At 43.7% G+C, this 25496-nt stretch overlaps 1 protein-coding gene across 1 annotated transcript; it reads left to right on the forward strand.

Moving 5' to 3' along the window:
* On the forward strand, positions 1 to 25496 carry mmp15a (matrix metallopeptidase 15a). Its single transcript, XM_088613576.1, has 10 exons — positions 1 to 1556; positions 9398 to 9546; positions 9920 to 10042; positions 10610 to 10917; positions 14368 to 14529; positions 14926 to 15164; positions 17647 to 17785; positions 19117 to 19267; positions 19451 to 19566; positions 20262 to 25496. Exons 1-10 carry the CDS (start codon positions 1428 to 1430, stop codon positions 20693 to 20695), a joined length of 1950 nt encoding a protein of 649 aa, XP_088469702.1. The 5' UTR covers positions 1 to 1427; the 3' UTR covers positions 20696 to 25496.

Genomic DNA, 25496 nt, shown 5'->3' on the forward strand with positions numbered 1-25496 from the left:
GGATAACGCCTGTGTTTTGTGCCGTTCCATCAGCTGTAACTTGCGTTTGTAATTTAGTTATTTTAATTCATTGTTCATTAACGATTCGAGCTGTTGCTGTCGTATACTGTCTGCACTAGTCGGGGTGTCGGTGTGGATCTATCGCTGCCATTTCATCCACCAGGCGCAGGGTATGTAGGGCCCATGGAATGAGCGCACGCAACGTACAGGTTTCACTCGAGCAAGGGAAGTTTCTTCCCACCCCCTCGTCGTATAGAAGGAAAGGGGGCGGTGGGGAGGCTTTTATTGAACGCGCAAAGCACAAGGGCGCACCATAGTCGGCGGCGTGCGTCAGCGGCTGCCCGCCTGCCTGGAAGAGCTTGAACACCAGCCCGGGGGAGCTCCGCACAGCGGCGCGCACCGAGTGGACTCCGTCCAGGAAAACTGAAAGAAAGCCGGGACTGCAAGGGAGAAATCTCCTGCACATTAAATCTTTACAAGCGCGGTCGCAATCCAAGGCAGACGTCATTATTTCTGGCGACGAAGGGCTGTGAGAACATTTGATTGAATGCGTGGACTCGGCTTCTTTTTTAATGTATACAAAACCTCGTTTGCAACAAACACAAACAACTTTGGACTGTGTGGGTGCTTCGTGTTCACTGTTATTTCAGGGCTGGTTGCTGCTGGCTCACTTTCATTTGTCAGAGTCTGTTGCAGGCTAATTGTCGTGCTGCTATCTTTAGTGTGCGGCGCGATATCTCTGCAAATGAGTAATTTATAAAAATCGGACGAGCTCGTTTGTCCGGGGCGTGTTGGGTGGCAGGATAAATTTGCTAAAGGAAATTAAAGATTAAGAAAACAAAGTGGGGCCATTAGGAAGTGCTTTTGAAACGAACAATTAAGCTGGTGCTTTGTCCGTTTTCAGAACCGCTCTGGCAGGGAAATTGCGAATAAAAATCTGGCACTCTGCGGGGTTTTGAAGCAGATCTCCTGGAACGCCTTGGCAAGAGCGTACTGTAGCTCTTATTTGGACTGCTTTTTGAACCGTGAACTCGGCAGGGGGAAAAAAAATCAGGTTGGGGAACTCTGCCTCTATGTGCGATAGTGAGAGAAGAGGGTAAAGCAATTCAGAAATGCCCTTACCAGGACCAACCAAGGAGCAGAGAGCGTTGGCATTTTGACACAGGACAAAACCCGAATGAATTGTGACCTTCATCTCCGCGATTCGCAAGATCTGAGAGAGTGACTACAAGAATGCTTATCGTTAGCGGAGAGTTTTAATATACCCCCACGAAGTGCATTCCCCGTCCATCCCGCAAATCCCACTTTAGACTGTTGAGACTGTTAAATATATTTAAAAAAAAAACAAGGTACGATTTTAGATTACCAGAGGGGACACGGGTCGTTCTAGTACAGGTACTGGACAATTCGGTGACAGCGGAATTGACATGATGGGATCTTTGTGGAAATGCCGGACATGGTTGCCCTGGAAATTGAACGTCGTACCAGTTATTTTGGTTTTAGTCTGCACTGTTGGAGCACGGGCGGCTGAAGAAGATGCCACTTTCAATGCAGAGGTGATTATTGGTTTAATTTATGTTTATTTGCCCCCCACATAAAAATATTTACACATAAAAGTTCCCAAGTTTAAAAAACAACTTGTATGTTTACATTCAGTAACATCCTAGAAAGAAGACCCGACTGTTTCAGTACCTGTGTGATTCGCTTTGCTTCAGTTTACATTCATACTAAAATCCGGGATTCGGCGATCACATGGATTTTAGTTTTTTATTGCTGCTCTTTTCGCTGTTGAAGAAGTTCAAGACAATGATCAGCTTAAGATTTCGGTGAAACTGCAAAACGCTGATTTGTGTGTTGTATATTTGGAAAGCGTACTTGTAATGATATTAGTTTCACAAGAAAATAACGCTGCTTTATGTGATGTCGAGATCATATTTCCTGCAAACATCTGTTAGCTGATGCATGATCTATCTCCTTGTTTCCTACTCTTTTTGATTCGTTTCCTGTTGTATTAGTGGATTTTCCGTCTGACTCGTATCTTTTACGTGCATGGTCCAAGACTTTCTTCGCCTCTTGAATGATCCGTCTCACTGCTAGGCTTCCAGTCCGCGGTGGCTGTTCTGATCTCGATTCGGCACTGGATCGTAACAGCTAGCGGTGGAGCTGCCAGTGGTTCTCTGAGCTCAACGGCTCTCCCCAGCCTGACGCGCCAGCCAAAACGCAAGCCTTTGCTGGTTCACTGACACACTGACTCGGCCGCGCCGCTCCATATGTGGGTATGGTTTGTACCCGCGCTCCGACTTTTCCAAGAGAGACGGCTGTTGGCATAGCCCAACGGCTGCTCCAAGCTTGAGAGCAGCCGTTGGGCAGTAAACAAAGACTTACTGTAAAATAAGCGGCTTAAAACATTTTTTTTTAATCGAAAAATATAGTTGAAGCGGGACAGGTCAGGGAGAGATTTGGATTCCGGACGCAGGAGTGACGGTCATTTCTCTGTGTAAATCCGTTTTGTTTTTCCTGGAGAATTCGATACGGGATCTCTTTATGATGCAGCCTCGGTCCACAGTCAACCATGTGGATCATGTATCGCCATTGCTTTCACACTGCACTTTGATCGGTACATGGCTGATACTGTACCTAGCCCCAAGGTCATTCCACCATGCAGTTTGAGAAAGACATGTGCTGCGGTCAGTGAGGTGAGATCTAGCTCTTTGAATCGGCTGGGTTTGCAGCCATTGCATTGAGATCCACTGCAGTGCTTCAGTGGAACCAGCAGCTTAACTGTAATATTGGCTCTCGCCAGTTATCCTTTTTCAGAAGGAAGGAGCCTGGCTGAAGCTAAACTGTGCTATGGTGTAGACTGGAACAGAGGCAGTAGGCTACAAGAAGTTCTCCGGTCTAGTGTATGGCAAACCCATGACTTCTAACAACTACATTCAAATACAAGCCCAAGGAGCAACTGTTTCAAAAGGAAGATCAATATTTCATAAATGTAAAACGCACATCTCACACAGCAGATTGATAGATTGCTTACCTATACACCTGTGTATTTTTGTATGTGAGTTACAACAGGTGATGCCCCTCTTCAATAGTTGTCAGGTCCCAGGACATATTGGGAGAACAGGAGAGAGTGTAGCTGAAAGCAGGCATTCTCATGCCTTGTCTTGGGCGCCCACACACCTACTGGTTTTCATTCCAGCCGAGCTGAATTACCTACTTGAAGTCTTGAGTGGAGTAGCATGGTGCTTGATTGGAATATTTTCTTTTTTCCTGTCTTTTGAACTGCAGCCCTGACACCAACATGTGTTGGGGGTAGAACATGGTCAAACAGTTCACATTAATCCTCTTAGCCAGTTAATTAAGGGCTGAGTTGGGGGACCCGAGAGTTTGGCTGGAAAAAAGGCAGCAGGTGTGGCTGTGGACCTCCAGCACGAGGAGTGGAAAACCCTTGTACCACACGTCCAGTGTGCTCCCCATACCTTTGGTGGAATCTGATCTGGTTTCGGACCTCCTGGAGATGAAGGGTAATGCTATACACAGGGAGATTTCAGCAGGAGGAATACAGCTCTTGATACTAATTCCTGGCAGCACACCAGCAAATCAGGTGGCCAGGCTTGGGCTGTAAATAGATGATCCAGTTAACACTATGATGGGGGAAGGGGTCTCTCGGTCTCCAGCTTCTCTCTCTCTCTCCAGCTGGCAGAAGAAGATTGAGCATTTTGTCCAAGTCGCGCCAAGTTAAAAACGGTTGTTGTCTGTAGACCTTTAAGTTACTGCAGTCAAGCCAAGGCAAAAGCTAAGAAGAACACATCTTTGGGCAATAACAATACATCTTAGATAATGTATCTCTGTGTGTGTTATGATTTGTCCCCAATAACGTTGCGCTTAGACCACTGGTTTAGTTGTAAATTTCCCACACAGGTTGATGCTTTTAATTTTGACCAGCCTCTGCGACAGACACTGAGCTAGAGCTCTACAAATGAGCTGGCAAAAGCTATGAAGACATCAGAAGGAGCAGGAGGTTTATGATGTTAAATTCTTGGAACATCTATGTGATTACTCGGCACACATATTTGCGTGATGTGCATTATGTTAGATGTTAGGAAAAGTAACTTTTTATTGTGTACCGAGGCTGCAAATGCCTCTTTTGTGAGAGACAGAGAAGGGGGCAGGCGTGGTGGCCATCATTCCTCTGAAAACGCCGAAAATGCAAAACACAGATTTCATTTTTAGTGAGGAGATAATGATAGGGGAGACAGATTTTGGAAAAGTAATTTTTGCCAGGCAGGACAAATCCTCGTAATAATTTTCCATCCCTTTCTGCGCACGCCCTGGCATAGCCGAAAAGGCGGATGAAAGGATGGCGCGGGAGTCTCCTGAGGAGGTATTTTTGGAGGAATGAGCTCGGCCCTTTGGAGGGGGCTCATCTGGACAGAGGAAGTGAGTAAGCTGGTGCTGGCAGTGCCCAGCCAGGTGGTGTGGCAGGATAAAAAACCTCCATGTGGGCTTGTCTCTTTCCTGGCACTGGAACGTTTCGGAAGGCAGCGGCTGGCCTGTGGTCTGCACCCTACTATTGGCGCCCCAAGGGGAAGAACAATGGGCAGTGCCAGCTGCCAACATGCCCATTTTCTGTACCTTCTCCCTCCATCATGAGCCAAAAAGCAGCCCGTACCTTGCAGTACAGAGGCGTTGCTGTGCTGCTGCCCTAACCTTCTCATCCGCAAAAAGACCGGTTTAATTACAGAAAGCAGGCTTTTCCGATTCGTCTTGCATATCAGGTCATTTGGATGTGTATGACTCGTTTCGGGCCATCACAAGCCTGTCCTCGTTTGACTCATCTACACGTGCCTACTCGCACAAGCCGAAGAAGAGGAAATTACAGGTCTGTGGTTGAGCCTTGGGTGTAATGAGAAATGGCAAAATAGTTTGGCTGGAGGATGCTGCACGGAACTATTTATTTTTCTTCTCTGTCGGAGAAGCGTGTGTCACCGGAGCTGCTCAGAGCAGCGCAGCCCACATGTTGCAGATGATGCTTCCTGTCAGCCTCGCGCTGTCAGATGATTAGTCTCCAGCCTTGGACACCAGCCCCTTTACGCAATTCATCTGAACGACGGCCATCACTCAAAAGACTGGATATCCCCTCCCAGCCACAGCCTTTGAAATTCAATAGTCTGAACAAAGCAGTTGCCTCACCACCTCTGCTTTGTGTTTCATCCCTGATTTCGGATTGAGCTGAATACCTACAAGCTCTCCGGAAGTGTCCGCCCAAACACGACGACCACAACCGACCAAACAAAAGGTTTTTTTCAGCAGGTTCCATGAGCTTAATTTTCGTCTTCTGAAACAACTTCTCTTTTTTCTGGTTTGTGAGGGCCCGTAACCATGATGAAGTTGTTGTGCTCTACATCTCTTCATGTTTCCTGTTGTATTTCAATGATTGAACCAGTGGCTCCTTGCCCTTTTTGAAGAATAACGGCCTAACTGAATTATTGTGTTCTTTTACTTCTTGACTGTAATCAGATTTGGTTCAATTGAAAAGAAAAAAAAATCCAATCCGCTCCAGTGCGCCCTCATCTTCTGAGACGGTTTGCTGGCTGAGTAAGTCTATATTTTCTGAGTTAGGTTCTGTCCCCTGTGTGATCAGATTCCCAGTATGAAGCTTCTTCGGTGATCAGACAATGCAAACACAAGACCGCAGCCCCTGTGGTCTGTGGTTACAGTGCAGAAGAGGGCTGGCAGGACTTGAGGGTGGGTGAGTGGGAGGGGTATCACAGTAGCTTCCTCTCATCTTGAGGTGAACGTCAGAGTGTGGAGGATGTCAGTCTCTTGTCCTTGACAGAAAAAGGAATTAGCTGACCATGTGTGGATATCTTCTCAAAGGAAATAAAGGAGGGTCCACGCATTACAAATTACTAGGCACTTCATGAGTCAGCGTGCAGCTAGTTTCATCATAACCACCAAACCAAGACTGGCTAAAATAAACAGTGCCTGTGAAATTTGCTTCCTTTGTGCTGCACGACCATACCAAGAACACATGATGACGGAGCTGGGAACATTACACACTGGCTCTGCCATGAAATCCCCTGTCAGAAGAACTGAATCTGTGAGCTTTCCAGTCCACTGGCTTGCAGCATATTGCTGCAGAATCACACACTTCTCCACAGAGAAAGTTACTTCTGAAAGCCCGGTGTGCCAGTCAGCCCAGCTTAAGAAAGAGCTACAGGCAGTAAATGTTTTACGTGTGTCATATAAGGTTAGTTAGCGGCAACTTTACTAATGGAGAGTGATGTGAACTTCCAGAGGCAAAGTAACGAAAAGCTAAAATCCAATACTTTCCCAGTTTTATTCAGTATCCAAGGATATGTTGAGCGCTATATCATAATTTGCTTTCATAATGGTACTAGAAATTCTTTTTTAGTGTTTATATTCTGTTTGTTTTGTTTGCTTAATCTCACTCTGGAATTCATTTTTTTATAAGCTAACAATCTCTGTGGCCTAGAGTGCTTTTCTTCCAAGTGCTATCACTCCAGATAGAGAATTTTTCTGAGTTGAAATGCAGTTCACAGCAAACTGGAATTGAGGGCATTGCAGGTAAGAAATGGTAGAGTTTAGTTCTGTGGGCCTTACCACTCCAGTTTTGTTCTCATTGAGGTACAGTAATGATTATTACACAGCCTTTCAGTTGCTAAATCAGCCCACCCTTCCACCCCACTGCCGTCTTGGAGTTGGGAATGATATCTACCTTCATCTGCTCTCTTGGCTGTTTCCTTAGTTCTAGCTGTTAACCTCTGGTGTGCCAAGCTTTATTCCCTCAGTCGCACAGGCCACAAAAGCAGGGCTATCTCTTCTCTGTGGTGGCTAGGCAACAAGACTGTCCAGAGCTGGAGAGAAACAGGATCAGCTGTGTGCATGTGATTGGTAAATGGGACAGCTGTTTTGTTTCCCTGGTCCCTGAACAAGAGATAAACAGAAAGGAGGCATTTAGGGCTCCAGGGCTCCCAGGCAGGGGAGGAGCAACAATGAGCTGACTGAGAGAGTGGAGAAGGGCTGAAAGGAAGGGGGAGGGTTTCTTATAGTCAGAAAAACACAGTACAGACTGTAGCATTTCCTGAATGTTAACCCGTTCTGTACCAGTGTCTAATTGCTCATCCTTACAATTCCAGAATCGGAGAGATTCTGCATTCCACTGCACGCTCTCCAGTTTTAATTATGCAGCACCAGGGACACAGAGCTGCTACAGCAGAGAGATAATGTGATCTGCATTAACTTTCAAGAGCGCTTGTCTCCTTTACTATCTCACAAAAGTATGTCTTATTGCATGAGTCCTTGTGTTGTCTGTAGCAACATATCTGGGATTTGACCAAGCCTAGGGATGTTGTAATACAATGAGTTGCCAGGACACCGTTGATAGCATCTTAATGCAGCTGGTGATTTCTGCTTTCTTCACATGGATGTGAAGCATGTTGTGATTCTGAGGCGTGGCAGTGGAACTTGGTGGTCCTGGAGTGTGGCATTAATTTAAAATCCGATAATATTGTTAATTGTATCAGCAACATAAAAAGCAGAGCATTGGAAATGGATATGAATGCCTAGAGCATTAGGGCCTAAAATTGCAAAGCCAGAATTAAGATTTTTATTGTTTCCTGGCTTCCTTGTGAGTTTTAGCAGGTCCTCTTGTTCAGAGGAACAGATTCTCAAACCAGTCATTCCTCAGCTATTGCTGCCTTGGCTGATGCTACACTGAACTGAGACGCGTTTTACAGAACTCTCTTAGTTGCTTCAGTTGTCCAGCTTCAGTGCTGCCATTAAATTTGAAATCTTTTGCAGGAGCTCTTGGCACTAGCAAAGGAGAATTTTGAACTCACAGTCTCCTCTTGCTGTGTGTTCCAGAAAACTACAGCTGGAAAGGGATTAAAAAAAAAACTAAATCTGAGGAGTGGCTGGGTTATTTTGTTTTCTGTTATAATAAAATTCTGTTACCTGCTCATGGCAGATATGACAGTCATTTTTCAAGTATTGCTGAGATACTGTTGCTGAGATGTATTTTAAACTGGCTCTGCTGTAGTTAGTTTTTGTAAGAAGCATGGCGTTTCATGTTGTACAACACTGTACATAGTTCTGATTTGCGGCTTTTATACCTTTTCCATCTGGAAGTGAACACACCTAATCCTTTCTTCGTAGTAAAAGAAACAGTGTCTTATCACAGCCCATGGTGTGCAATTATGCATGTACAGTATTTCTCCAGTTACAACACAAGCATTCACTCTACAGAGACTGAGATGGAGGAGAGAAAGTGCCATACCTAAGTGTTTTACTGTTTTCAGTGTTTTTAGAAAAAACAAGTTGCTCTATGCTTCTGAATTTTCCGATTAAGCTGACCTCCATCAGAATCCTCAGAAATACAAACCCTTTTAAGTCTCTTGAGCCACTGGTTTATAAAGGGGTTTTTCTATGTATTAAAAGCATGCTGAACATTAGAAGACATCTTTCTGTGATAAATGGATCGCCCAGCTGCTCAGCAGTGTGTGAGATCTCTGTGCTGTGTCCTGCAGACAACCCTCCCTGTTAATCACATAGCTGCTAATGGAATTGAACTTTCCTTGGGGGACCATGACCAGCAGGCTAATATAAGGTCAGGGGTCAGAGGTCACAAGAGCACCTTCCCATGTTCTTGCTACAATATTGTAGTAACTTCACACCACCTCCACGATTGATTTCATAATGGAGTTCTGCTACACATCTGCTGCCTTTCCAGTTTCGAAAAAGAGATTGAAAACTACACTTCAGCTAAAAACCTAAAAACAAGTATTCATATTAATCCGAATGGCTCCTGAGCCATTTTTAAAAGAACATACCACCATATTTTAAAGTATTATTTATTGAAATGGGACAGTTTTATCCCTTTAACTTTACATTTAAAACCATGTGTTGTGAAAATTAGTTTTTATATAGCAGCTGTGATTATCTGTCCAACAAAATTATAATGCTACCGTTCTGTCCCTAGGTCAGTGAACCACACCCAGAGGTAGGCCACATGAGTTCCTCCAGTCCGTTCCACAAAAGGACGAGGATAATGGTCTTAAATATTTAATTGGCACTTAGAGCAATTAAATCATTAATTTCTATGGGAATTAAATCCCTTCGTGGTTTGCAGAGGAAGCACCATTATTTATTCCTCTTTCCCAGCTCCTTGTCTAAAACCCAATCTTGTTCTGCGGCCTGTAATTGAATCTAATTGCTCTGTTTCTTGCTCTGTCTCTCTTTAGTCTATAATTTTGATTAATAATCTTTGCTGCTCGCAGTCTCTCATGGTCCCAGCCTGATGTCTGCACTAATAGCAATGTTGCTCTCATTTTCCTTCTGACTGGTATTAGATTTCCCTCTGCCTCTCTTGCAGTCCTGGCTGCGGATGTATGGATATCTTCCCCAGGCCAGCAGAGAGATGTCCACAATGAGGTCAGCGCAGATCTTCTCCAACGCGGTTGCTGACATGCAGCGATTCTACGGCCTGACTGTCAGTGGAGTGCTGGACCAGGAAACACAAAAGTGAGTGACTTTTCTTGCATTATCATAGACATGTCTGCAATAAATGTGAGTGCTCTTATAATATGTATGTATTATGTTTGGAAGCTTTTGAATTTTAAATGTCAATGCTAGGAAAAATCGCCCTAATTTATTGCATCGTCTTATTCTGCTTTCTGTGAGCCAAAGAGATACTTTGGAACAAAGAGAAGGAATCGATCTGCTAAGAAAGGCAGTAAGTGCAGTCAGTCTTCGGGGAATGTGGAAGAGTGTTTGTATTAAATCTACTTCCTCAGCAGGCCAAAGTGGCTGTCTCACCTCCGGCCCAGTTATGACTGAGAAGCCTGCCCCATGGGCACAATGGAACTAACACTGATGCTGTCTCTACCCCCCCCAGTGCTATGAAGAGGCCTCGATGTGGCGTCCCTGATAAATTCGGAGGGCTAATCAAAACGAACGTCCGCAGGAAACGCTATGCCCTGACTGGCCACAAGTGGAGCAAGAGCCATCTAACCTACAGGTAACAGGAGGGACAGGACAGGCAAAATACTGTATTCCTGTGGCAGCTGAAAAGAGAAAAGACCCTGACCCTGATTTGCCTGAAGCTGGACTGTGTGTGAAGTGCACATTAAAATGACTAGGTTAAATAGAAGTTCAACAGAAAGAATAAACAGCAGCTGAAACAAAGCAGATGCAGACATAATAAGAATAGTTGACAATGAGAGGAAGCCACTCGGTCTAGATCCTTTAGAGAACAGGAATCTCATGCAGCCAATTCTTGAAAGAATCCATGGTACCAGCTTCTACCACATAGCTGAATAGCTTGTTCCACACTCCCACAACCCTTTGCATAAAGAAGGGCCTCCTGTTCTCAATCACAAATCTTCTTCCCTTTAGCACTCCTGTATCTGCCTTGGTGTTATGTTTCACACAGGCCATTAAAAAATAGATGGTCATGCAAAAGACTTAATGAATACAGTCCACGTAGGGTCAAGTGCTTTGGTTAAAGGTGCATTCAAATGAATGATAATTGATTAATTAGTTTAATATAGTTTACACGCCTAACTCTCGCCCCGTGTTTCCTCAGCATCCAGAACTACACGCCGAAGATTGGCGAGTTTGAATCATATCAGGCCATCCGGAAGGCCTTCCAGGTGTGGGAGAGCGTGACGCCCCTGCGCTTCGAGGAGATACCATACCACGAGGTCAAGTACGGCCGCCGCAAGGAGGCCGACATCATGATCTTCTTCGCCTCGGGTTTCCACGGCGACAGCTCCCCCTTTGACGGCGAGGGGGGGTTCCTCGCCCACGCCTACTTCCCCGGGCCCGGCATGGGCGGGGACACGCACTTCGACTCGGACGAGCCCTGGACCATCGGGAACGCCAACCTGAACGGTGAGGGGGGGTCTTTGCACCTCAGAGGTATTCTCTACTTGGGGGGTGGAGGGGTACCCAATGCATTGCAATTCTACTTCGCCACAGCAGCTCAGACAAGAAAGCACAGCAGTGTTCTTGACATAAATACATCACCCAACCTTTTCTATCCTCAGCTGGCACACTGGCATGTTTTCGGGAAATCTTCTATTCCATCCCAACAGAATAATGGGTCGTTAAGGCTTATGGCCTTCTTACAGTATGTAGTCATTAAAAGCTCCACGAATTAGCCTCTTACCAACTCTCTCAGGCGCCTGTGTCTGTACGGTGTTATAGCACAATCACAACACAGCTAGATTTGCATCATTATAAACTGTATATTTTTTAATAATGCACAAACTATTTCACATGCAAGTGATCTCCCATATCCTCTGAAACCAACCATTAAATTTGTTTTCACAGCAGTAAAACAATTTAAAAAAAAAAAACTGACTGAAGCTTTTTCTGGAACTGGGGACCAGTCCTGTCATTTCCTGAGTTAAAGCAGAGACAGATGATTTAGGCAGTTTTCTATATTGTTGGATAACTCATGGGGTTTGAGGGAGAAAGGTGGTATTCTTGACCACTTGGGAGAACAAGAGTTCATTTTTTGTGTGGTGTGGTGGGACTTCTGTGTGTGGTGTGGACTTCTTATTTGGAGGGTGACTTTTATTTTCCTTACTGTGTCTTCTATTCCTTTTAAATACAGGTTTATTCACTGTATTTGAAAGGAATAGGTGTCCGTAGAGGTGCGATAAAGGTACTGCTTGTTGTTGTCAAACCTCATCAAACCTGTACTGGAAAGCTTGAATATCTCCTCAGCACTCTGTGGGAAACCGTCAGGTCAATCGGCAAGGGATTGGATGGCGAGGGATCTAGCTTTCTTTGAAGAGCAACAGGCTGTTCCAAAATATCTGTCTGATACTAGACCTTTGGGACACGTGGCTTTCCATTTGGAAGAAACCCCAAGTGGCTGCCTCGTGGTCACGGAAATTAAAAACCAAACAAGTTCACTTTGCTCATTTTGATCATCCGGTTGTTGGAAACACGTGACCCTAAACTCGCCAAGCTGTTGTCAGTATGATCTGGGTGAAATGGACTCCACAGCGGGCCTCAGCCAGCCTCACGCTTGCTTTGTGCACTTATTGATCCAATTCTTTCTCAGCATTTCTCAAAATGTTGTTGTTAAGAGGAAACAACGAAAGGCAATCCAGATTAGGAAAGTCATGAGACCTGCAAAGCTGCCTGGCCTGTTTACAATTTCACCCAGAGAGGAAGAAAGTACAGGGCCCTCCTCCCTCCTCAATAAACGACAATAAGTGTAGAAATGGAGCTCTGGCTTATTGTACAGTATACTGTATATAAACCCTGATTTGGGTCGAGCCCCTTTCCTAAGACTGTAGATGTTTGAAGTCTGTGAACCATATGTTTATCACATTGCGTCTCAATGCCTCCTTTCTTCCTCCTGAGACTTATTTTTAGGGACGGATCCCATAAGGGTTTACAGTGCTGCAAACAAAGAACTTTAATCTTGTGCATCTGAATTTCCTTTGTTCACCTTGGGGGCAGCTGCAATTTCATCTTATTTCCCTTTTCGAAGCCCAGCTTTCAAGCCAAATGCAACAAAACAACAAGAAGTGACCTTTTCTATGAATCAAATAATTTTTATGCTCAAAATAAATGTTGTGTTCAAATCATGTTTTCATGTGATTTTGAATTTAGAGACAGGAAAAGGGTCTAGGCTAAAGATCTACCTTGGGCTGCAGATTTTGAAATGAGTGATTGTTTTTCTACTTGACTCAAATCAAGTTAAGCAACACGGTTGTCCAGTAATTGCCGGTTGAAGCTGTAAGTCTGAGACCCCACATTATTTAATCAGAAGGTTTTTTGGAGCAGGTTTGTAATTGTGTTTAATACAGTGCATTTGCTTTCTGAATCTGCACACAGTTGTAGCATATGCTGATACACCGTGCCAAAGTCGGTATGTTCTTCTGTTCCTGGGAAAGTACTGAGGAGTGCTGCTTCTTGGTTTTTGTGAGCAGCTGTCCAAATGAATAACTTTTCAAGCTTTTTTTACATTTTTTGAACATGGAAAAATCATCACTGAAAATGTGTGGCTAGAATTACAGACATTTTTTCCATGCATTAAAATTGTTTCAAAGAAGTGAAAACTGTACTACATACCAACCCGTCGGTTATGCGCAGTGATATTTTAAAAGCCATATTAAAAAGTGGAACTGATGCTGAAGTTATGAAGCTTTTTCATCTTTAAAGATGCTGACTGTACTGTTTGAGTATTGAAAAAGACAGGTGTAAACCATTTTTATTTAGGCAGCACTCTCAGGTGATTGGTGCAACAGAAGAGCAGAAACAAGAAGGAACTGTTTCTACATTTTGAGTGGTTATTTCCAACTTTACAATAACAAGATGAGCTGCATACAAAGTGGAAAGGGAGCCAGGTAAAATCTATACATAGGGGAGTGTGATGTCCTCAGAGTTTGCGCAGATACAGTATGTTTCTGAAGAATTGATTTCGAAGGAGGATGTTTGGAGGGTCGTTGTCAGTCACCAGCTGCTCGGTGTCTTGCCTGTCAGTGATGAATCAGGGCAGGCCACATGCTTGAGAGATTATTCCTTCTCTCAGCTTCCATATCTACCGTACAGAATTCCATTCTGGGAAATACAACCAATGTCGTTCCCCTCCCACCAGCTTCCGTCTGTGATCCCCATCCATTCAGATCTCTTTAGAGCGGACAAACACGCTGGGCTCAGAGGGAGTAAAGGGCATCACAGGGGGTCAGTGCACGTAAACAAACCCTACTGTACTGTTTCTTCCTGTGCACAGTCTCAGAAGAGGGAGTGCTCAATGAGTAAGGCTTTTAAGAAAAAGAGAAGCTTTGATTATATACCGGTGCTTGGCAGCATTAGAAGAAATTAGAAGTAAAGTCCTCGTTTTTGTTAAAAAACTGCAGCTGTTTTTGCCCTTCTGCCATACTTACCAGCACAATAAAAAAACAGGTTTAACCTATATATGAAGTCAAGAGTTACAGTATGGTAAATGTACCTGGTTCTTTAACTGTGTAATCCAGCCAGGCATCCAGGGGGCTGGCTGGCTGCCTGATAAGGTGAGGTCACCACAGTCTTCCACAAGGATGGAAACTCAACACGTTCTGAGTGTTCAGACCTGCAAACTTGCGGTTACATCATTGCTTCTGCATTGTATCATGCTTCTCCACTTGATCCCCATAAAAGCCACAGAATTTTAAAACAAAATCCTGATCCCCATTCCTGTTTGTGCCTTTCCTTTTTGGGGCTGACTCCGTTCCAATTCCAAACCAGTTCCATTTTGGGGGGCTCGTAGTCACTGCGCCGCTCTGCCTCCCCCTCTCTGTGATGCATGATGGGAGTCTTCCCTTCTCGTCGTTCTTCCAGGCAACGATCTGTTTTTGGTGGCTGTCCATGAGCTTGGCCACGCGTTGGGGCTGGAGCACTCCAACAACCCCTTGGCCATCATGGCCCCCTTCTACCAGTGGATGGACACTGAGAACTTCCAGCTGCCCGAGGACGATCTCCGAGGAGTCCAGCAGATATATGGTAGGCGCTTCTTCCACCAGAGGAGTAATGTGCTACAGTGGAATGGAATGGGAGTAAGACAGAAACAAGCAGTTCTGTGTTCTGTTCTCTGCTTTGTGTCTCATTAAAAGATAGGGAGTAGGCCCACATGTGAATCCTTGTTTTTCAGAGCTTCGCAGACTGGAGCAGAAAGATTCAAGGAATGTGGAAATTAAGGCAGCTTTTGTGTCAGGGGGGTCAAGAATTTTTGAGGGTGTTGCAGAATGTGGAGAAGCATTCTTGCTTTGTGTAGATTTCGACTGAAAGGGGCGCAAGGCGCTTTGATAAAGGCCCTGTTGTTTGGTGAAGTCCATCTTATGGTTTTTACCACATTAACACGGACGAAGATCAAGGCTGTTAACGCTGGTGTTGTTGCAGGTCCCCCAGATGCCAGCCCAACACCCACGAAACCACTGCCCCCTGTCGAACCTCGACAGCCCGCTCATCCGGACCCCAAACCTCCCAACCCCCCCAAAACCCCGCCAGGGGGCAAACCCCACAATCCAGATCCTGGCAAGCCACGGACCACCGACCGCCCCGACCACTACGGCCCCAACATCTGCGACGGGAATTTCGACACCGTCACGGTCCTGCGAGGAGAGATGTTCGTGTTCAAGGTAAAGGAAATTCATCTGTGAACTTCTGTCTTCGTAAGCACATCTGGGTTACTGTTACTGTTTTTTTCTGTTTGTTATTAAATGGTGGTTATCATACTAAATAAGAGACATGTGACAGATTATTGTGTGCTCCCATGTGCCACAGTCAAAGAGCTTTGCTCCATTGTAGACACAACAGCTATTGCTTGAAATTAAAAGGCTGCAGATGCTCCAGATTTTGCAGAAGTCCTCTGCAGGTTGAGCAAATAAGGGATTAGGAAAGCACAGCTACTTTGCATTTGTAGGCAGGTGTCAAAGAAAATGGCGTTTCCTTTTTCCCAATGCATTGTGTTGGGGCGTCCTGTTGCCACTGAGAACATTGCCTTATCTGGCCTTTCTAAAATGAGCTAAGCATGGCTTCCCATCACTTCAAAGACTTCTCATTTTTCTAACACCTTAATGCAATTATCGCCAGCTGGCCTTCATTTCAAGCGGCCCTTTCTAGTTCATGTCGCAAGCCTTCGCACAAGCATATCCTGCATGTTCTGATTAGCGAGCGTTTCCCATTTATCTAAATGATCTAAGAATGGTTTTCATTGAATCAGGCTTTGTCATAATCAAAGTGGAAAGCTGTGGATATATGGATGTTATGATAGTGTTTGAAGAGGAGCAGGGATACTTTATTTGGCAACGCTTCATCTGAATGTTGCTGTACGATGCCTTCATAGTTCCTTCATAGCTCCTATGCAAAATGCTGCAATTACGTGCATAATCCTTTATAGGCACATGCGCAAATGACTTAATGTGTGCATAAGACGCACGACATTGGTTTTAGCGTCACATCATACCAAGAGCTATCAATGATGCAGTGCAGCAGTTATGAGGGGATTGTGAAGTCATTGTGCGGCAACATTGAAATGAAGCATTAACCTTTATTTGTCCTCTCAGTTCCCCACTCATCTGGGCGCTGGTCAGAATGGATCTGATACAAGCTCCTTTCTGTTTATTCCAGAGTAAACTGTTGGCAGGTACCAAAGGTCAAGGACCTGTGCTTCTCCTACTGCTCCCGAGTGTGATAAAAATACCCATCCATTGTGACTTGCCCTTCTGAGCATTTAGAACATTTTTCTTTGGTTCTTTTCATTTTAAATCGTGCTCTGTGGTTCTGATAAATGTTTGCTTTACCTTATAAAGCTTGGTTTTTAACCATGAAAGCATTACTGATTCATTGCATATAGTTTTTTTCTGCCAACTTCTTACCTGGGGACAAGAAATAGATGAGATGAGCATTAAGCTGTAAACTTCAAATAAACTGCAATAAACTTCAGCACTTATCCTACAGCTGAGCAAAGTATGTAAGTCATTTGCATTTTCCAGGTCAGATGCCTTAATAGGCAGTGAGTCTCACCTATATGGACCAAGAACCAACCACCCTCTAAATGTATTTTCAATGTGTAACATACTATTTCACTTCTAAGCTTGCGGAAAAGTCATAAACTGTCCCGTTTTGTTTTAATATAGTTGAAAAACAACTGTTGCAAATACGAAAACAGCAACCAGAAATAAGGAGGGGTTTTGTGTTTGTGTTTTGGTATCTTTTCTATGGTCTTATATTCTAATAAAAAGAATGTGGTTCCTTGCAAAACAATCTGGGGATCCAGCTTTTTAATGCAATCCATTTCCAACTGTGCCACGTTGATAAATACAAGAGAGGGGAGGCTACAAGTGGATCATTTAAATTTAGAGGCATTGGCTGAGTGCCTGGTTCTGGTTTCAATATTCCATGGAGCTTAAGTAATATCACAAAGTGGAAGAGGGCCAGAGAATCTGTGTGGTGTGAGGCAGGCCGGACGACTGTGTCAGCTCTTCTACAGCCCAGGGGTCATCCCAAACCCGCCTTTCGAGGAATATTTTATGGGTCTGTTGTGTCAGTAATCAGTATGCAAAGGCAGAAAAAGATAAATATAGCTGTCATCGTCAACGATATTTCAAAATATATAGTAAATTAACCTTTTGAAGTGTTCAGCACCCTATCTCACATTTGGAAATTTAATAACGTGCAGTAATGGAATAAAAAGGCTTGTTTGTGGAGCACAGCCAGTTAGGACATCTCGCAGAGGGAATTGCTTCTGGACAAATGAGAAGACCTGGAAAAACTGGGCAAGGAGATAACGTGCGCGCATTGCATTTTTTGATTGCATTGGGTTTTGGGGGATTACAAAGGGAAAAACCTATTGTTTGTGATTGTGATTTTGATTATGTGTGGAGGTGAGGACAAGGTCTTTGGTTTCGGTCAGGAAAGCATTGTTAATGATTTTGCCCATGATGTCATTTCCTGTGAAGTCAACTGCAGTGAATCAGGGGTCCTCAGAAGACACATCTGGCCAGCTGATCCCCAGCCTTGATTAAGGCAGTGGTCATGTCTTTCCCCAGTGCTGTGATCGAATGGAATGGTGTGCCATAGGATAACACGTCTCCTCTTTTTCTCTTTTGTCCTGCCCAGGGGCGCTGGTTTTGGAGGGTTCGTCGTAACCGGGTGCTGGACAACTACCCCATGCCCATTGGGCACTTCTGGAGGGGACTTCCTGGAGACATTGACGCGGCCTATGAAAGGCATGATGGGAAATTTGTCTTTTTCAAAGGTATTTCCGAAAACGTAGCTTCCCATTTTTTGCTCTTGTTCGTAACTTTGTTTTGTTTTGTGTTTTTAATTCAGAAGTAAAATGGTGATGTTTATATGATACAGCGTGTGTCTGTGGTGGTCCTAGATTGGTGTAATCCCAATTAGTGTGAAATTAACTATATGGATCTGCATTTAAACCTGAGATCAACACTCAAAGGGTTGTAGTTGTATAGAATCAGGTACACAGCCATGTTGCTAAAGCCAATACCTTGACTTCCTGGAAGAAATCCCTACAAGAATCCTCATTTTTGGAAGCATTGCCTTTGATCACTTGAGCAAATAATTATTCTGATCCGATAATTAAAAGCCTAAGTGCATTAAAAATCATATTAGATTGCCACTTTCCTGGGCAAGACTTTTTTGGCATAGGCAAACAAACTATGCGATATTCTATGTGTAATGGGATCTTCAGTCTGATTGCGCCCCCACAGTAATGCAAGCTTTTCAAAGCGTAGATGACCCAAATTAGATTCACTGTTTTTAAAATCCTGAACAAATTAAGCTGGTTCCCTCCTAAACCAAAAGTTTTAGCTGACATTTGTGTATTTAAATGAAGTAAGAGGACCCAAAAAGTTTCTAGCTACTGTTACATTTTATCCAAACGCTTTGTCGTGTTACATTTCAATTTTTCCAGAGCATCCCTGAGCTTTTATCCAGAAACTGAATAATATTTTGCGGTAAACCAAAGCAATCCGATTTCTTCATTAAGCTTCTTTGGCGCATTGCCCCTCCATGAAGTCGACTCTGGATAATAAAGACCCTACAGAAATTGAGTCGTATCTCTTTAAGGCAGCTGGCGTCCCTAGTAGAAAACTTCTCTAGGACAAATGATGTCACTTTCAAAACATTCCAAAATCTGGATATTGGCCATTGGAAAAAAGTTTGGGGGGGGGTAGGTAAAAAAAAATCCTGGAAAGAAACATCTGGCAGATGTGAAATTATGGATTGCATCAGCCAGTTGTTTCCAGATGCTGACTGCAAAGGTTTCGGTTCCTAACAAGAATCTGGGGCAGGGGAATGAAAGGGAATAATGTGGGTCTCTCGGCGGTGCCATGCTGTCTCGGTGCAGCGGGATGGAGCAAAACGTCAGCTGGGAATCTCCTGCCGCCGCATGCAGATTGCGCGGCCGCCACACCGGGACGATCACGCCCTGCATCTCTCTCTCCGACTTCCTCAGCTGCTGCAGCGGAGAAGATGGATATCGCGGGGGATCAAAGCTGCCTGGTGTGCGCCATAAATCCAACATGGTGGGCAGAGTGATGGATGGCTGTGTTTCTGCTTTGTTCTCAGGAAGCAAGTTCTGGCTGTTCCGGGAAGCCAATCTGGAGCCAGGTTATCCCCAGGAGCTGACCGAATATGGACAGGGCATCCCTTATGACAAAATAGAGACAGCCATTTGGTGGGAACCGACAGGATACACTTACTTCTTCAAAGGAGACAGGTAAAATCTTCAGTTGTTGTTATTTGGTCTGGCTTTGGGACATGCGTGCTTTTGTTTTGCAGTGAGTGTTTGGATGGCTTGAATTAGAGGCCTAAAGAGACACTCAGTTGCTGAGGAGACTGCGACTTCAGAACCTTTGAGTTTTTTCTTGCTGTGTCCTGAGCTCACCTTGCTGTCTCACAGGTACTGGCGCTTTAACGAACAGTCTCGAGCCGTGGACAAAGACTACCCCAAACCGATCAGTGTGTGGGGCGGGATCCCTCCCTCTCCCAGGGGGTCTTTTCTGAGTGATGATGGAGGTGAGTGAAACTAGGGGAAATGCAGCCAGGAAAATGCCAGTAACCTAACAAAGGGGGAAAAGGAGAATGTGAGAGGGCAGGAAACGTGAGCTTAGAGGAAAGAATTACTTCATCTTCGACAGTTAAGGAGAAATGACTTTTGATTTGATTTTGTTTCCAACCTGGCTGCATTTTGGCTGCATTTTTATGCATGATCTTACTGTATATTCAAGTGACAAATCATTCGTCTTTTCTGTGGCAGGTGTGCATGACTTGAGAGTAGGCATCAGTGTCTGATTTGCACCATGATGTAAAAATTGCTGAGGCTGCCTAAAATGCACCTTCCCCTACTCTCTGTTTGTAATAGAAAACTTTCAACACCTTGCTCATAAAAGCATTGCTGCACTACCTTAGTCTTCCTTGTTTTAGGTATCCTTTTTAGCCGGAACTGCCTCATTGTGATTTCATTATTATTTAACAGTTATTTTACTGTTAAATGTTAAATTAAATTTTAACATTAAATAGAACATTAATTTGCAATACTGCCACTGCAAAATGTTGGGTTGCCCCTGCATTTTAGAAAATACTAGAGATGTATGAATCATAGTATGCATGACCACCATTCCCTTTTGAACAGTTTTTAGTTTAGTTCCCAAGCAAATCTGGGGTTTACGTAAGAATGTGAAGAATAAAAATCTGTCTCTTCTTTCCCCCAGCTTATACCTTTTTCTACAAAGGATCTAAGTACTGGAAGTTTGACAATCAGAGAATGAAGATTGAGCCTGGCTATCCTAAATCCATCCTGCGGGACTTCATGGGCTGTCAGGTGGACCTGGACCCCGATAAAGACACCGATACGGACGTGGGGCGCAAGTGGCCCGACGTGAACCAGCCCCCATTCGACCCCGACGCAGGGCGGGATCGCACCAATGACGTAGATTACAAGGACGAGGGGGAGGGCAACGGCGACGTGGACGTGGTGGTGAAAATCGACGAGTACACGCGCACGATGAACATCATCATGGTAACCGTCCCCCTGATCCTGGTGCTGTGCATTCTGGGACTCATTTTCGCCATCATCAAGATGCAGAGGAAAGGAGCGCCCAAGCTGCTGGTCCACTGCAAGCGCTCCCTGCAGGACTGGGTTTGACCTTTCACCTTCAACCCCGCCCTCCTCCCACACATCTCCTAACAAACCCCTTCCCATGGTGCTACCCAATCTGTTGACTGTAGTCTATTTATATCAGAAAGTTTGCACATTGATTTTTTTTTTTGAACAAGGAAATTCTTGGACTTCTGTCATTCTCTTTCAGTTTCCTCCAGCATTCTCTTTGATTCGGGTTTGCCATCTGGTCTTTCATTCAGCTGGTTGAAATGAAAAAAAGACTGGAGTAGACAATGAAGGGATTAAGCCCATCCTCTGAATTGTGATTGCTACAAAATCTTGTGAGCTCTGCAGTGGAAAGCAGCAGCTATACTTAATAGGTTCGGCATAAACAGTATAAAATCTACAGACAGGACAGTTCATGCTAAATTAATTCACCAAATGCCTTTTACAACACATGAAGGTTGCACATTGTCTGGTACTGCAGATTTTGGGAGTGATATTCCTCCTGCCTTCAAACTGTTAGCTTCTCTTCACACGTGACTGTACTGACCAGAAGAAAAGACTTTTCAGTGTGAAATTGCGTGGTTATAGGACTGCTCAGGAAAAGAGTCTTTGTGAAATGCCCTTTCGGCCCAGGTTGAAAATGAATGGGGTTGAGGTTGATTCTTCACAAAAGCCCTGACAGGATCCAAAATTGGAAAACAAAATCAAAGCCTCTTTAGTTTTTAAACTTTGGTCACACAAATTACCTCAGAAAAGATTTTTTCTCAGCCCCAGTTCCAGAGCTAAGTCTCTTTCCATGAGAAATGACAGGTAAACACAGCAGGTCTGTACAAAATGGCACCTCCCCGAAGATGAAACCGCACCTGATAAGTGTTCAGGAAGGTGTGAAGGTTTACAGTCTGCGGTTACGGACTAGTGCTGGGCTGCAGGATCCAGGGGCGTGTGATTTGTGTGCAAACTAGAGGTGTGGAGATGGGAGTTGTGTCAGCACGTGTGGGCTGCAAAGGAACAGGAAAGGGTTAATTCCATGTTGGAAATAGAAGGAACAATTGTTTTACCCCTCACAGCTGAAGAAGGCTGAAAAACCAAAACACTGTGTTTCTTCTTACTAATTGTCAGAAATCAGCAAAGGTGATTTACTTGTTCTTTTGTATGCAGACTAGGCTGCTTCAGACTGGCAGTGGGTCTTATTGCTTAAACTGCATATGCTGAGAAGACCTGCTGGAGACCAGGGGAAGCTGAGAAGCCTTAACTCGGGTTTCTACATATCAAGATAATTTTGCTAAGTCTGAATTTGCATAAAATTCAAAGAACATACAGTAAAATCTAGGTTCTTAGAGGTGGGGTAGGATCTGACAAAATGTGGGTTTTTCTCCACAAACATGCTATTCCATTGTGTCTTGCTGTTCCCATCAGGCATCCTTAGAATCCATCCGTTCACGAGGAATAACAACACCACCCAGGACTGAAGTGCACTGAAAAATATTTATCGAGTGTTTCAGTCCTAGTAAATTTGATTTAACCTGCGCGGCTGAGGAGCAGCTCCTGGCCACAGGCCATGGCTAGTGACCAAGGGGCAGCTGCACAGGTGGAGATGGGGGTGGGGGTGGAGAGAGATGCAAAAGAGAGAAGGAGATTATGTGCAGTAGTTATAATCTCTTTTTAAAGTGAGGAAATGACATCAGGAATGATTACAATTTAGGACAGCTGGGGCCAGCTGACCTTGCCATTTTCCCTCCTGAACAGTCGCTGTGAACTCTGTGTGAAGTGCATTTAATCTAAACCGATTCCAGAAACTCACTTCTACTGTACACTTGTATTTATGTCACCTCTACACTCTCGCCTGCCTGAAGGAACAGATTCACACATTTTAATTGGCCTATTTTATAAAAGCAAGCATATACAGTATTGCTTAATTCATGACACATTTCATGGAGATATGGGAATATTGCTTTATTGTTTTTTTGTAGACGTTTCATCAAGATTAAAAAAAGCATTGTATGAGCTGTGATCAAGTTCAATGATAAGAAATGTCACAGTACATTAATGTACTGAGCAGTGGAAGTTTACATGTAGACTTCAGTCTGTTATGTAGACTGTGATGCATCAGGAGTCTGTATGGTGAAGAGAAAAGCACCCCGATGTCTTTCTGACGGTTTGAAACACAACAGAATACACAAAGGTCTATACTATGTAGGTGTTTTAATAACTCCTTTATATTTATTGGCAGATTTATTTGACTCTTAAGATGAATTATAAAGGTTTCAATATAAAGCAAGAAAGACTTTATAAATATTGACCTAAAAGAAGAAAATTGGAGGTCTGTACTTAGCTTTACCAGTGATGGATTTTGTTCGATCCTGTTGCCAGGCAACATCCTATCCTATATTCCTTCTGTCACTCCCAGAGAGGTTTGGAGCAGAGCTAATTACAGATAAAAGCTCCTCTGTTGTCTGGCCACTGATCGTAATGACCGGAGCACTTAAGGATAGGGCTGAAGGATATTTGTAAGGAGTTTTGTTTTTTTTCCTCCTTTAAATTATAGAAGATCCCGCCATCGTGTCGCATGACAGAGAGTGAAATCATTCTGTATCTGTCTCTAAGGGTAGCTCTACCAGTAAATGGGACCAGGTAGATCTCACGACAGAAATATAAAGCATACTTAAAACTAAGCTTAAATGATTGTCGTTCTTGGAGTGCCTCAAAACATTCACATTGGAAAACTGCAACAAAAATGAAAATCATGTTTGTAATGAACTCCAGACCTGTACACTGTAGGTGAGTTTGTGTGTTTGAGACTGTGCATTCCAGGGCATGGTTTGGGCCTGTAGTTAAAAGTACAGGTGCCCCTCAGTGAGCCGTCACCTCCAAGTCAATTCTGTAGTCACAGTGAAGCCTCAGACAGGATAAGAAGAAGCAGGGTGCTCCACCAGCCTCCCCCAGGGGAAAGCTTTATCATATTTAGGATTTCCACCCACAAAATACTAGATTTTCTGCTCTCCAGTACTTTGTATTCTGTACTGAATAGGGAAAGTGATGAGCCAGACCACAAGAAAGAGTGTGATGTTTGAGCCTTGAGAATAAGCAATGCGGTTTTTAAGTGCCATCCTTCAGTCTTGCAGTCTACTCAGACAGGGTGGTTTGTGTCCTCCCGTGTTGCTTTGTTTTTATCGGAGATTTTAAAAGGCAAGGTTGATACTCTACATTTTAGCTGTAGCTTTTTTTAGGGAGTCTTAAGAGCGCCAAGCTGGCCTGTCAAACCCCGCAGTTTCCATGTGTCATATTGCAAATTGGCCTTTGCTTTGCATGCCAGCAGTGGAATCTGGTTTTATTTTGATAGTCGGCACACTCTCTAAATGTTTACATAAACACCAACTGTAGTCCAGTTTGGCCCTTAGCACTTATCCCTTCTGCCCCTTGAGTGTAACGTGCGATTTGGGAGATTTAAAAGGACTAATTCACAGTGAAGTGTTTGCAGCAGAACGTTCCTCTCTCATCTTCTTAGCTCTATTCTGAGAGGCAGTCATTGATAAAAGTCTCTCGGTTTGCCTCCAAAACAACACTTCCTGTCCAGGACTTCCTGTGCACAGAAAAATGAGTGAGCCAAGTCCCTAAGTACATAACAAAGGTTATGAACGAGGGGAGAATTCGGCCCAACTGTTTTGTCGTGTGCTCTGTATTAATAATCGGTTGGTACACTTAAATTCATGCTGGTATTCTTATCTTTGTTGGATTTCCTATTGACTTATTATAGTTTACCTGCTGTTCTCTGCTCCGCTGAAATTTAACCCCACGCAGGATGAGAAGAGGTCACTACCCTTGTGGGGACATTTTCTCAGATTTTGACCCCGCATCCATAGCACATAGCCCTAATTTTCCTCACACACAGATAATCTAGGCTAGAGGCAGAAAACATTTCCATTACTTTCCATTACATTGCAAGACTTAAACTCAAAGAGCAATGTATTTCCTGAGAGGCGGTCTTTCAGCCCATCAAATGGTTTGTTGGTAGATAATGGAATCAAGGATCTAACCCAGCCTTTTCTTGAAAGAAGCCAAGGTATTGGCTTCAACAACATGGCTGGGTAGCTTTTTCTGTACACCCATAACCTTCTGGGTAATGAAGTGCCTCCTGTTCTCAGTATTAAGTGCACTTCTGATTCTGCAGTAGTTCCCACTGTATTCTCGCAGAAACAGAAGAAAGAATCATGACCTGCCCAGCAGTTTACTGAAGAAGTCAACAACCACCTGAAGCTCGTTTTAAAGCTGAAAGGTGTTTTTTCAGTGTGAAATATGGAGCCAATAGAAGATGCAGTTAATATTTGTGTTGTCTTAACTTTGCCAGTGTCCTTACTCAAAAAGGGTGTCTTGAAGCAACTATTGCCTTATTATTTGAGCCTGAACCAAATACTATCAAATGCAGATGACAGCAGAGTTCAAGAAATTTCTTTCAATCCAGGAAATGAATTGATGCTTCCTGGATTGTACGATATTACTTAAGACCACACACTGTTCTTTAACAATGAAGGAACAATGGTGACAGATTAATTTTGTGGTCATTTTGTTTGTCATTTTCATGATGTTTTTTTTACATTGGATTGGATGTTTGACTTTGTTTCATTTTTAAAATGTAAATATGGTCTTTGTTTAAGAAACAATTGTTGTTAGGTATGCTTTTTTATTTTTAATTTTCTTTGTGAATAACATTCCGTTTATGCATTAGTTTCAGACACAGAAGATTTTATACATTTGTTTTATGTGTTCACTTCCTGTTGAGTGTTTAATGATCCATGCTGGACATGTGTAGCAATTACACAATAAAATGCTATAAAACATAAAA

Source organism: Lepisosteus platostomus, chromosome 20 (genome assembly GCF_059453375.1).
Source record: "Lepisosteus platostomus isolate fLepPlt1 chromosome 20, fLepPlt1.hap1, whole genome shotgun sequence".
Classification (NCBI taxonomy): Eukaryota; Metazoa; Chordata; class Actinopteri; order Semionotiformes; family Lepisosteidae; genus Lepisosteus; species Lepisosteus platostomus.

What these genes read in the sequence shown, in the direction of transcription:
- mmp15a (XM_088613576.1), top strand. Translation starts at nt 1,428, where the DNA reads ATGATGGGATCTTTGTGGAAATGCCGGACATGGTTGCCCTGGAAATTG. An exon ending in AAGAGCCATCTAACCTACAG is followed by an intron (nt 10,043 to 10,609) that starts GTAACAGGAGGG and finishes GTGTTTCCTCAG; the next exon opens with CATCCAGAACTACACGCCGA. An exon ending in TACTTCTTCAAAGGAGACAG is followed by an intron (nt 19,268 to 19,450) that starts GTAAAATCTTCA and finishes GCTGTCTCACAG; the next exon opens with GTACTGGCGCTTTAACGAAC.